Raw genomic sequence first — 12,261 nt, forward strand, 5'->3', positions numbered from 1 at the left:
CCAGTCAGAATGGCTTTCATACAGAAACCACAAAGAACAAATGCTAGTGAGGATGGGGGGGTGGGGTGGGGGGTGGAATGTACCCTAATCCACTGTTGGTAGGAATGTAAACTGGCCCAGCCACTGTGGAAGAGAGTACCTCAGAAATCTGAATATAGACCTACCATATAAGCCGGCTATTTCACTATTGGGAATTTACCAAAAGGAAATGAAAGCAGTTTACGAAGGAGTTTTCTGCACACCCATGATTGTTGCAGCTCAAATTACAATAGCTAAGATATGAAATCAACCTAGATATCCATCAACTAAAGACTAGATAAATAAATAATGGAATACTACACAGAGCTAAAAAAAAAAAAGAAATCTTGTTGCTTGCAACAAAACGGATGCAACTGGAAGCCATTATACTTAGAGAAATAAGCTAGTCCCCAAAAGACAAATACCACATGTTTTCCTAAAAGGTGATCTATAGAAGTGAAACTGACACTTTAAATAAGTCCCCAAAAGACAAATACCATATGTTTTCCTAAAAGGTGATCTATAGAAGTGAAATTGACACTTTAAATATTGAACAGCTCTTGTCTCAACTGCTGAGGAACAGTTTTTATTTTTTATTTTTTTGCATACTATTTGTTGAACTCTTTCCTTACTGTAGGAAATCTATATATTAATCATATGTGTATAAAGTTAATTGAAAAAGATCTTTGTAAAACACAAATAATAATGAGAATAGGAGAGAGAGGAGAAAGAAGGGTCAGAGTGCGGGCAGAAGGAGGGTAGGATGGGAAGAATCATTATTTTCCTAAATTAGTTTATATTAAATGCATCAAGTTTGTATACCTTAAATAAACGGTTTCTAGTTTAAAAAAAAAAAAAAAAGAAAGAAGCTTTCAGTTGATCTCTCTTTTGTTAGCATTTATACTGCTGGAGTTACTAAAGTCTTAAAACTTCATCAAGACCTTTTGGGTTACCATGTTATTAATTCACTCTTTTTTGGTTAAACATGTCATTTTCTCCAATATGATCCTATAACTTCATTTTTCATGGCAAGCAAATGTTTATTTTTTATTTGAATATAGCATATCTCAGCAGATCTTGTACTTGCCAATTAAAAAGACACTGCCTTGCATAATGAACCAACCTCTGTCTCTTTCTGCCACACATCAAAGTCTATTTCTGTGCAAATATCTCTAACATACTCATCATCAAACTGTAACCCTGGGACTGCACTGAATTTGTTTACACTTGTTATGTCTTATATTGCTGAAGGCCCAACTTAAAAGCTAAGTAAAGAAAGAAAAACATGAGGTTTCTTCCATAAAGAATATTGTAAAACAGAGATTAAGGGCACAATTTTATGACTCAATCTGTGCAATCTAACTTGGTTCACAATTAAAGAATGATTTTAATTGTCAAACTTTTAAATTTTATTAAATGTTTGAAGCAATGCATTGAATGAATTCCAGACCTACATAAATACACAGGCAGCTGTTTGTAATTTGCATATTTATCAGTTTTGAAAGAGCACAATGTACTTCCTGCATCTTATTTTCAGAATTTGCATTTTATCATCTTTGGCTATCCCGTATATGGTATGGAGTACTTGAATATCTCATTCTTTGAATTTTCATTTTCGATTGTAAATCAGATGATGTCTGACACTTTTCTCTTTTCTCATTTTTCCTCTTCTCTCAACCTCCAAGTTTACTTACTCCCATTTCTTCGTGGCTCTAATAATAAAATATACAAAATGTTGATTATTTTCTATTTCAATTTTCAGGGCACTGATAGTTCATATTTCTTTTGCTAACTGCCATGAAATTCAAAGACAAAACAAAAACTAAGCTTATTACTTTCATTCATAAATATTCAAAATCAATTCAGGTCTTTTTGCTGCTTAATATGTAGTGCACTTGGATGGAGGAGTGGAAAGTAATGGAAATGATACTATCTATAAGGCTGTGCAATGGGACACTTAGAATGAACTCAGTCAGTCACCTCCATTGCATCAACTACATTCCTATCAGAAAGGACACATGGCCTCTAGGGAAAGCCAACAATGAGAATGACATCTTCAGGTCTCTGCAGCTCCTGCCCCTGCCTCTCACAAGGCACTCACATTTTCCTTTCCTATTGCATTATCATCACAGTATCCAACACCATTTTCCCAAAAGGCTCCTCTCACTCATTTACACTTCTATGGCCTTGGCTGTCAGAGCCTTAGAGAAACAGACTAGAGGCAGCTTGTGTTTTCTGCCTCCTTCCTTCCAGCAGTCCATCTGTCCACTGGGAAATGTTGAAACTGCTGCCCTGTACCCTAGCAGAAATATGTGGAGAAAGAAACATAGCTCATCTTTCTCTTCCTGCTCTGCTGATGACAACAACAATCCAAAAGGGTAAGAGTTTTGGAGTCAGAAATTTATGAGTGAAAAGCAAATAAGAAAATACATTATATACGATAAAATTTTATAAAAGGTATTTAATTTCTTGACTTCAGGTCCCTAGTCTTCCTGATGTAAAAAACTGACCTAGATCTAGATCTTTCACATCTAGTTCTCAGTCCAACACAGTGATTTCTTAGTCACTTCACTTTTGCATTTCAATCAAATTCAGACTTAATTTTTTCCTCAGGGTTTTATTCCTAAAAAGTATACTAACGTAGATCCTAATTTCTGGGTAGGGAGAGGGGAGAAAGGTTACTTCTCTGTGGCAGCTAGGAAGAGAATATCATTTCAGATCTTGTCAAGTATGGTTCTGTGCTATACTCTTATTTCCCTTGAAGGTGGTCCAGATAATGTAGTCAAGGGTTTATCAAACTTTAATGTGTATGCTAAACATGGAGGCATGCTTTCAAATTTAGATTCTGATTTAGTGAGTCTGGGATGGGGACTCTGCTTTTTTTCACAAATTCTTAGATGGTATCATTGCAGCTGGTCTTCAGATCATACTTTAAACAATATTTGGTCAGTGGATGCTGCTTTGGTTTCTATTTGGCTCTTTATTAGAGGCAACCCATTGACACTGCTAAGTACCCCTCACACACCTCAAGAGGGCTGAACAACAAACATTTTTCCAATGCTTCAGTTCCAGCCAGTAGACCTTGTATAAATCAATTAATCCGTTCTCAGGACCTCTCTCCTGCTTGAGGTCCCCAGGAACATCGGATGGCCTGGCACCTGCAAATCTCGAGAAGCTATATTTAGCCCTGATGTGTCAGACATGGTCTGACTTCCCCCCAACTCAGATGACACTGAAAAGCTCTCCCCAAAGCTTTTCACCCCCTGTAACATCTAGGAAAGGCAACACAGTCACAGATGGATGCATAGATCCTGTGCTACAAGTGGAAGGTACACTTCCCATACACACGTAGATGCACAGACTCTGCAATGCACATAGATGGTGTTTCCTGTTCATACCTGGATGTGCAGATCCTATCTATACATAAATGACACACACGGATATGTAGATTGTGTACTACACAGGGATGGTACATGTTTCCTGTTCACACACAGATGCAGATTCTGTGTTACACATACATGCTACATTTTTCTTGTTCACACAGACGTGTAGATTCTGCACTACACTTGGAAGGTACATGTTTCCTCTTCACACATGGACACACAGATTCTGCACTACACACAGATGGAAGATGTTTCCTGTTTGGAAGTGATCCTTCTTTCCCCAATCCTTCTTGGGAAAACAGGGAGAAGACTATTGGAACACAAGAGCAGTCAAAGGGATCAATGGGATAAGGAGAGAGGGAGGAGCACATCCTTCATTACTCCAAATATCATCCTGTCCTTAAGGAAACCATAGAAGAAATGGCTGTAGCTCAATGATTTCTAATTTCATCCATAAATCTGATCAACTTTTCTCCTCTGTATCCGCTAAAATTAAGTGCAATTACATGTGATAGACCAACCAAAATTAAGTGAAAATATAGGCAATTAAGTAACACTGCATTAGAGTTATCTCACAGTACAACGCGATTTGAGAAAAGACAGGAGAAAAAGCTGTCGTTTTTGTGTAAATATATACACAAGCTACTTCTGCACTGAGTCACAGTGCAGTTAGAACTATTTCAAGAAGCGTCATGCCAACTCTTCATTTTGGCAAGGGGAAGGTTTCTAGTCTGGACATATTCTGGTTCGTTCTGGGAGGCTCTGGAATAAGAATTTATGGATTTTAGGTTATTTAGAAAGTTTTAGGCTATGTCTGTAGGTAAGATAGCCCTTTCTGGAGCTTTTTCTGACAGGTTCAGTTATATGAGAAGTAACTGAATCCACTGTATCCTGTGTGGTTTTCCAAACTTACATAGTCAGCCCAGGGTAGGTTGGGAGGAGACACTAACCTGTTTAGCAGGACAGTCTGAGGTCAGGGCTATTACGAACTTCAAACCCAAGAGATTCCCAGGATCCCTTCACCCTCCGAGAGCACAAGGTACAACAAACATGGGAGCATGGACACTTAGAACCTCCTGGACAAGAAAACTCATCTTGTGTTCTCTGTTAGCCTTTACCAGCCAGTGTTTGTCTATTGTAAATATAGCAAGGCTTTAATATGTTACTTGTGTCAAAATACATTTTATATATTTACTTTGTAGTAAAATGTGTCTTAACATATTACATAATCACTGCAATTACTATGCTTATTGTCAAGGAAAGAACTGTATCAGAATGTTTTCTAGTAACAGAAAAATAGGCAAAGCGGAAAACAGTAAAACAAAATTAAGTTGGTAGTACATACCATACTACCAACTCCATGAATAAAATGTGCATCTATGCCATGGAAATTTTATTCATTTTAATGTTTTCTGAAATACATTCCTTGAACTTAACAACTTGTTCATTTTCAGAATTGCACAATATCATGAAAATCACCAGTAAATGTTTACCTGGATAAATCTTTTCAGTTTTTGAATATGTTTTTGGAAAAGGAATTCTTTTTCTCCAGGCTGAACTATTATATGATGTTGACATATATTTGTCTGAGAAAAAAAGACCAGAATTAAATATAAATTTTATAATTTGAAAATCACATTCCAAGGGTGTTTCAAAGTTATAAACAACTCAGGGGTGAAGGTACTCTCTAAGTATTTCATTTTACCATTTAAAAGCTAAGATATCAGGGATATAAGTGAATTTATTAAGACTATTTAAGTTATCAGCAAACATAGTTGCAGATCTCTTAATTGGCTGTCCAATTCCTCAACTAAAGCTCTCTCCCATGAGGATAAGCTAGAGCGTCTAATGTTGAGATGTAATAAAAATATTCACTGCCTCGCTTAACCATGATTTTGCATATAATTTTATAATTTTGTAGACCTTTAAAAAACATCTATGAGATACAGCGCAAGTTCTATTTCCATCTCCAGTCACAGTGACCAGTCTACAATACAGCACTCCTTGCCCCAGTAAGTCAGAACATTTATATATTGGCCTGCTCCTTAAATACACACTTTTCTCTGACATCGCTACATTTCAACTATTGTCTAACAAGGTTATAAGTGTGTTTTCAAGAATTACTTTGCAGCTGAGAATCTCAAAACCTGGTGCATAACAATACCAAGGATTTGTTACTTTTCTTGTGCTGACATGTTCGCTAACAGTACAAAACAATACAGAGTGCTACTGATGGCATATTCACCCAATCTAGATACTGGCAACAAACTATTCTAGTACTTATTGTATTTTTCAAAGCCATATACTTGCAGTAAAATAATAGTAATAAATATAATAATAGTAATAGTAATGAATAAAATTGAAAGCTAATTTCATCTAAGAATATCCTTCTTTACAAATCTATCTATAAATTATTATTTAAAAGAGACAAATAATTTCAGTAAAACATATTTAAATAAAGAAATAACCTAAGAAATACACAGTGTCTTTACTTATGTTTCCCAAAATATATATCCTTCAGACTCCACTAACCAGGACTGTGAACACGGAAAACTAGAAACATGAAATTTAGAGAAACAAGTAGCATTTTGTTAAGTTGAGGGAACTGAAACTCAACTTCAAAGGAGCAAAATTTATCTGAGACACACCAAGAAAAAGATATTTGGCTCTGTTCTCCCCTGTGGCTTTGTACTTCCTGACATATAGTATGCCTTTGACTATTACATGATGAAATGATTTAGAAGCAATCTGTGCATGGTGTGAGAGATGAGAGGTTGTCAAAAATATTACAGTTAACCTCCAAACTAACCCTTTCAGAAAGTAATCATGAAGGGCCTAAAGAAAAACCAAGGCACTAGTCTGACAGTGATAATTGAACAATGCAGTTAGTGGAACAAGAAAATGTCAACCATTTAAAAACAATCCTCCAGAGTGAAAGAAAGCTGTGCAGGGAGAACAAAGCGCAGTGCTCTGACCCAAAACTCTAGGGAAGAACAGTATCAAATCATCTGCACCCAACATCAGTTTTCTTTGATATCTTTTAAATCAGATACACTCCAGTCGAGGAAAAAAAATCCTCTCACTAGGTGTTAAGGTGATGATGGCCTAGGAAAAGAAGAGGGGAGAGAGTAGCAGCAACCATCAGCCAAGTCACCAGGCAGTTCCATGGGAAGGCAAACCACAGACAAGAGTAAACCACAGTGGTAAAGAGCCTCACCTGGATAGAGGTTGAGTTTGGGTTCCTTGTTAACATCAACTTTATTGTAGGACCCATTTGTGGGCCGGCTGCGGGGCTGTGCATTCAATGAGACATTTCTGACGGCATCTCTTTGAACATGGATATAGGACGCATTCTCGGCATTTCGGCTTTTATTGTTGCGATGGTAATTCATTTTATTTTTGGGATTTGGGGCCTGTACTGCTGTTACAGAAAAAGGACAGTGAGTGAGGGTGAAAACAAACTTCTTTTGCATTCATATGCACACTATTACAATATAAGGATTGGACAGCACAATGAAAGCTGACAGGAACTGGGCTGATAATCCCAACAGTGATTTGATTTTCAGGTGGAAAATATTTTGATCAATGTTATTGATCTCTTTTAAAATTTTAATATGGAAATTTCAAACATATGGACACTTTACCTCGCCGCATTCCAGGACCAGGAAAGTTCTTTGGTTCATCATAAATCCATTTTCTTTTTTTCACACCTTTCAAATGAGGCTTCCTCACTGGCTGGACATCATTCACTTAGAAAAGATATAAATTTTTACAGTTTTTTAAGATATGCTATCAACTAAAAATTACTGTAGGTAATAATTACATAGCTGTGCATTCACATGTCAAGCAAGAGAAAAAAATAACTGTACCATTCTTATGTTTTACTTTCTAGAACAAAGGGTGATTTATTTTTAAATGCCAAAAATATCTATCTTGGAAATAGATTGATGAGAAAATCTTTTTTTTTTTTTTTTTTTTTTTTTTTTGACAGGCAGAGTGGACAGTGAGAGAGAGACAGAGAGAGAAAGGTCTTCCTTTGCCGCTGGTTCACCCTCCAATGGCCGCCGCTGCAGCCGGCGCACCGCGCTGATCCTGGCAGGAGCCAGGAGCCAGGTGCTTTTTCCTGGTCTCCCATGGGGTGCAGGGCCCAAGCACCTGGGCCATCCTCCACTGCACTCCCTGGCCATAGCAGAGAGCTGGCCTGGAAGAGGGGCAACCGGGACAGAATCCGGCACCCCAACCGGGACTAGAACCCGGTGTGCCGGCGCCGCAAGGTGGAGGATTAGCCTATTGAGCCACGGCGCCGGCTGAGAAAATCTTTAATAAGTATCTTTCCTCTTATAAAAATCCTTATCTCCAAGCAAATGTTTGGATGCTTTTAAAAGAACATAAAATTGCATTTCAAATTCAATTATATGAGTCATTATGATGTTATTATTAAGTAGTTTTAGAATTATTATTTTCAACACAAATCATTTTGTACTTTAGCCAAAACTACTATATTTCAATGTTAAATTAATATAAAATACTTTCAGTGAATTTTCCTTTAAAGGTCTTGAGAAGTTGGATGTATAGTTAATATACTCAAAAAAAGACTGATCAGAATTTGTAAGTGCTAAAATCATTACAATTTTCACTTTTTATCTGCATATTTTTACATCAAAAAATATTCATTCTCAATTTTCCAGGAATTCTCAAGGTACATTTCTCCATAAAATAGTTTCTTTAAAAAACTGATACTCACAAGTGTTATTCAACGAATTCTTATTCACAAGTGACTGGTACACAGAGAAAATGAACATCAAGTGCCCTGCGTAGACTACACTAGCTTTCTACAGCCAATTGCTAAATCTGCCTTTGTCCTAGATTTCATCCTCAGTTTAAGCTTAAGTCCTCAGTGCAACTCTAATTTACTGTCTCCTCCACAAACATCATGCCCAACCTCCATTCCTAAATGCCCAATCCTCTGACTGGGGAAAGCCATCTTGTTCTCCTTGCTGAGATCTAAGAATGCTATAGGGATCCACCAAATGAAATAAATACAGAAGGATGGACGGAAGGAATCAGGAAGATTCAGAAGTCTCAATGTGTCAAGAGAAGTAGTTCAGCATACTGAAGGCCAAGGAAAAGACAACTCAAGAAAAATAATCCAAAACATAATAAAAACCTGTCAACATATGGCACTGTGGATGAAATTCAAAATCTGAGGAGACAGTATGCTAGTAACTTTAATACCTAAATCTAACAAGTAGGAAAGCATGTCATTTACTAGAACCTGCATCAAAATTCATGGTCAGAATTAGGGAAAAATTTTTTCTTTAATTCTTACTACTGAAAAATTTTCAAACTATCCTTTTTCTCTTTTCAAAAATTATATTTCAAATAAGCAAAACAAATCCATGATAAGAAATACAGTAATCCCAAAAAGTGATGGAGCCAAGGTCTCACTTAAAGAGGGGTCCTCTCTGCACTTCACACTGATGTTTTCAGTAGCATTTAACACGTGCGTTGTAGGTGCTGGCCGGGTAGTTAGGGAACGCTTTGGATGAGGATTGTCCTTGTTATCTTTTAAACGATAATAAGACAATAAAATGTCAGTATTAGCAAATGAAGCATTTCAGTTGCCATTTCACTTTTCAAACATGACACAATAGACACATCTGTTTAAAATATAAACGTATATGAATTTTTAGAAAGAATTATTAAAATTCTTCAGTTGCTACATTGACCCCCAAAACTCAAAAATCCAAATCTGCAGCCTAATCTTCAAAATGTAAATAACATAATCATGGCAATACAAAAGAATTAAAAAGTGATCAATTTTACATCATGTGGCTCCACTTAAACCAAGGGTTCTGAAAATATTTTATATATAACAGCTTTACTTGTTCCATGCTCTGGGGCAAGAATTATCCAATAGGCTTTCCACAACAATAGAAATGTTATTAATCTGTGCTGTAGTACTTGGGAGCCACTAGACATATGTGGTTATTGAACACTTGGAACATGGTTAGGGCAGCTAAAAGACTTCAAAAATTTTATTGAACTTGAATTGAATTTAAATAGCCACACATGGCTGCTGGCTACCGCAATTAGTATTGCTTTAAGAAGTTTTTTGATGGGTTGAGCAAAATAGTTCCATATCTAAGATTCACTTATAATTTTCCATTAAAATGGTTTAGTTTGTTGACATGCACCTTTCTCTATACTTGAGATTATTTAATGATGGAGGAAACAGTACATGAGATGGGTTACATTTTGCTGGAAACAATGTGAAGTCCTCTAATTACAGAACTGCTGCACTTTTTGTCTGGGATTGAAAGAGGCACACAGCCAAGGGGCAGCAGCTAGGGGATTCTAAGCACAGTAAAGGCAGTGGAGGACTGTAGAGGATATATTCGATCACATTTCTTGATACTTATAAAATGGGGAATTCATCACAAGATTGTTGCTCTTCATAGCATTCACAAAGAATATTTTCTAACATAATCCTGTCTTTTGACACTATAAATTGAAAAAAGAAAGATGAAAAGGTCTTGTGGTGCTGCTATATAAGACAGCCAATAACTTTAGAGCTAGCAAGATTCTTAGCAAATATGCAGTCCCACAGGCTAACTTTTCAGACAAGGAAACCAAGGCTAAAAAAAGATGAAGTCCCATAGCCAAATAATTAGGGACAGTACCAGGCCTGGAACCCTAGGACTCTTTACTCCTGTTCAGTGTATACCTTGATTTATTACTTTCCCTTTCACATAGCATTTTACAACAAAGCTTTGTTGTTTAACTTACTGATAAAAATAATCACAAACTGATCAGAATTACAGAATGATTCATTACCTTTAGTATTTGAACATTTTGACATGGTGATTTCCTTTTCTTCAGGTAAAGCTTCACTTTCATCTACTCCAAGAAATATGATCCTCTGTGGAACATAACAGTCCCCTCCTACAATAAAACCTTACTGTCAGTGGCAATGCAGGAGGTTCTACAAAACTAACTTTTAAGACAGCAATATCTTCTACAAATCCCCTTTTTACCACTTGTGTTTAAACATTTACCAGAGATACTGTCTTCATCTTTATATATATCATAAATGCTTAGATAAATGCATGTACATTAATATATGAACACTAAATATGTAAACATAGATAATCATAAGAAAATTTACATATTCAACAAAATCAATTTTAACTTATAACAATCTTTAGTTGTACTTTTTATAAGGCAGAATAAATAAACATTTTCTTTATATTGTATCTTCAGATACATGAAAATAGTTTTCAGTGATCTTTGAGGGTCTTGTATTTTCCAGGACAAATTTCCATAACTATTTTAAATACCACTTATATACAATATCTCCAGATCATTCACTGTACTAGTTACCGAGTCCTAACATGAAATACTTTTTTTTTTCAAAAAATGACATGTCAATATGGACTAAACTATAGAGAAATCAGTGGAACTAATATAATAGCAGCTGATATTTATAGAGCATTTTGCTATGGGCTGAACACACCTCTGAAAAATTACAATGACTTATTACATTTAATTTTGTGTCCTATATTACTCTTAATAATTTGATATAAGTTTTCCTTAGCTATTTTTTAATGGAAACACATTTGGCCAACAAAAAGCACTATTTTTAATCTTCCAAACTATGTCATGTCAGATTTTTCCCAATTTGAAGAAAAGCCATTAATGTCCTGAACCTAAACAGAAGACTTCATGTTTATCACTGTTTGCATTTACCTTGTTATCTTATTAACTTTCATTTATTTGTACATTTTCGAAACATATATCCAGTCCCACAATCATTCAGCACAAACATATAATCCTTTATTCTACAAGTATTTGTTTAGTGCACATGATGTGCCAAAGTTCTACCACAGAGTTTATCTACAGTAATTACTTACATAAAATGGCTGGCCTGAGGGCACTTACATAAAACCAGTGATAAAAGCATCAAAAAGAATTTTGGTGTCAGTCATGATGAAATAGCTTGTATCAGAAGAACTATCCTGCAAAAAACTAACACAAAATATCCAAAACAAACCAATTGGAAAACAACCCAATGTACAGAAAAGTAGATGTCTGACAGTGGAGGCTCACAAAGCAAATTTCCTGGATTTTCTCTTTGAATGAATTAAACTCTTTATTTACTGCACATTTTTCCTTGAGAGCATGTCTTATTCACCATGAAGAGAGAATGTAACCACTCAGCTAAGCCAGAAAGAGAGAGCCCAAAGTTTGGAACAGCCTAGGTGGCTTGAACTTGGGAGGAAAATCTGAGAGTGGAATAAACATCAAAGAAGTTCCCCTGAAATTAAATCTCTGTTAAGTTGTTGCTTGACTTCCATACCTTCCATGTGCAAAGTGGGAGTCAAGAAACCAGAATAAACAGTATCGGAGATTTTAATAGTGGCATACTGCTTGTGAGGCAAAATTTGGAATTCAAGCCCAACCAAGTTGGAGAGATCCTGGCAAACATTCCAAGCTCTCAACTGATAAATATAAAGGCAATGTTTTAGGTGCAAGGTCCTTACACGAGGAAAAAGAACCATATCTCCAAAGGAAGAGCAAATAATACATCAGCTACTACATCATTACTAATAAAGCTTAAGGCCAATCCACGACAGAATCAGGGTGACCTGTTAATAGTCCAGCTAGTGACAAAAGGAAATTTTCCCTGTGGTAAAACAACATCATTAATATACCAAGGCCAGCGCCATGGCTCACTTGGCTAATCCTCCCCCATGCAGCACCGGCACCCTGGGTTCTAGTCCTGGTTGCTCCTCTTCCAGTCTAGCTCTCTGCTGTGGCCCGGGAGGGCAGAGGAGGATGGCCCAAGTGCTTGGGCCCT

The 12,261-nt window shown here is 36.3% G+C and overlaps 1 protein-coding gene across 8 annotated transcripts in view; it reads right to left on the reverse strand.

The window, feature by feature from the left end:
- Positions 1 to 1,489: 1,489 nt before the first annotated feature.
- C11H12orf50 (chromosome 11 C12orf50 homolog) overlaps positions 1,490 to 12,261 on the reverse strand; it is a 39,846-nt gene continuing 29,074 nt past the window's right edge. For 5 of the 8 annotated variants that reach the window (XM_070052682.1, XM_051846525.2, XM_051846526.2 and 2 more), the window contains 6 exons: positions 10,239 to 10,346; positions 8,850 to 8,966; positions 7,046 to 7,150; positions 6,619 to 6,822; positions 4,895 to 4,987; positions 1,490 to 1,730 (listed from right to left, as the gene is read on the reverse strand). In XM_070052682.1, the coding sequence (XP_069908783.1) occupies positions 1,705 to 1,730; positions 4,895 to 4,987; positions 6,619 to 6,822; positions 7,046 to 7,150; positions 8,850 to 8,966; positions 10,239 to 10,346 (653 nt within the window). In that variant the 3' untranslated portion in view covers positions 1,490 to 1,704. The remainder of the gene's footprint in view (positions 1,731 to 4,894; positions 4,988 to 6,618; positions 6,823 to 7,045; positions 7,151 to 8,849; positions 8,967 to 10,238; positions 10,347 to 12,261) is intronic. The other 3 variants (XM_070052683.1, XM_051846518.2, XM_070052681.1) reach the window with 1 other exon arrangement.

Source organism: Oryctolagus cuniculus, chromosome 11, assembly GCF_964237555.1.
Source record: "Oryctolagus cuniculus chromosome 11, mOryCun1.1, whole genome shotgun sequence".
NCBI lineage: Eukaryota > Metazoa > Chordata > Mammalia > Lagomorpha > Leporidae > Oryctolagus > Oryctolagus cuniculus.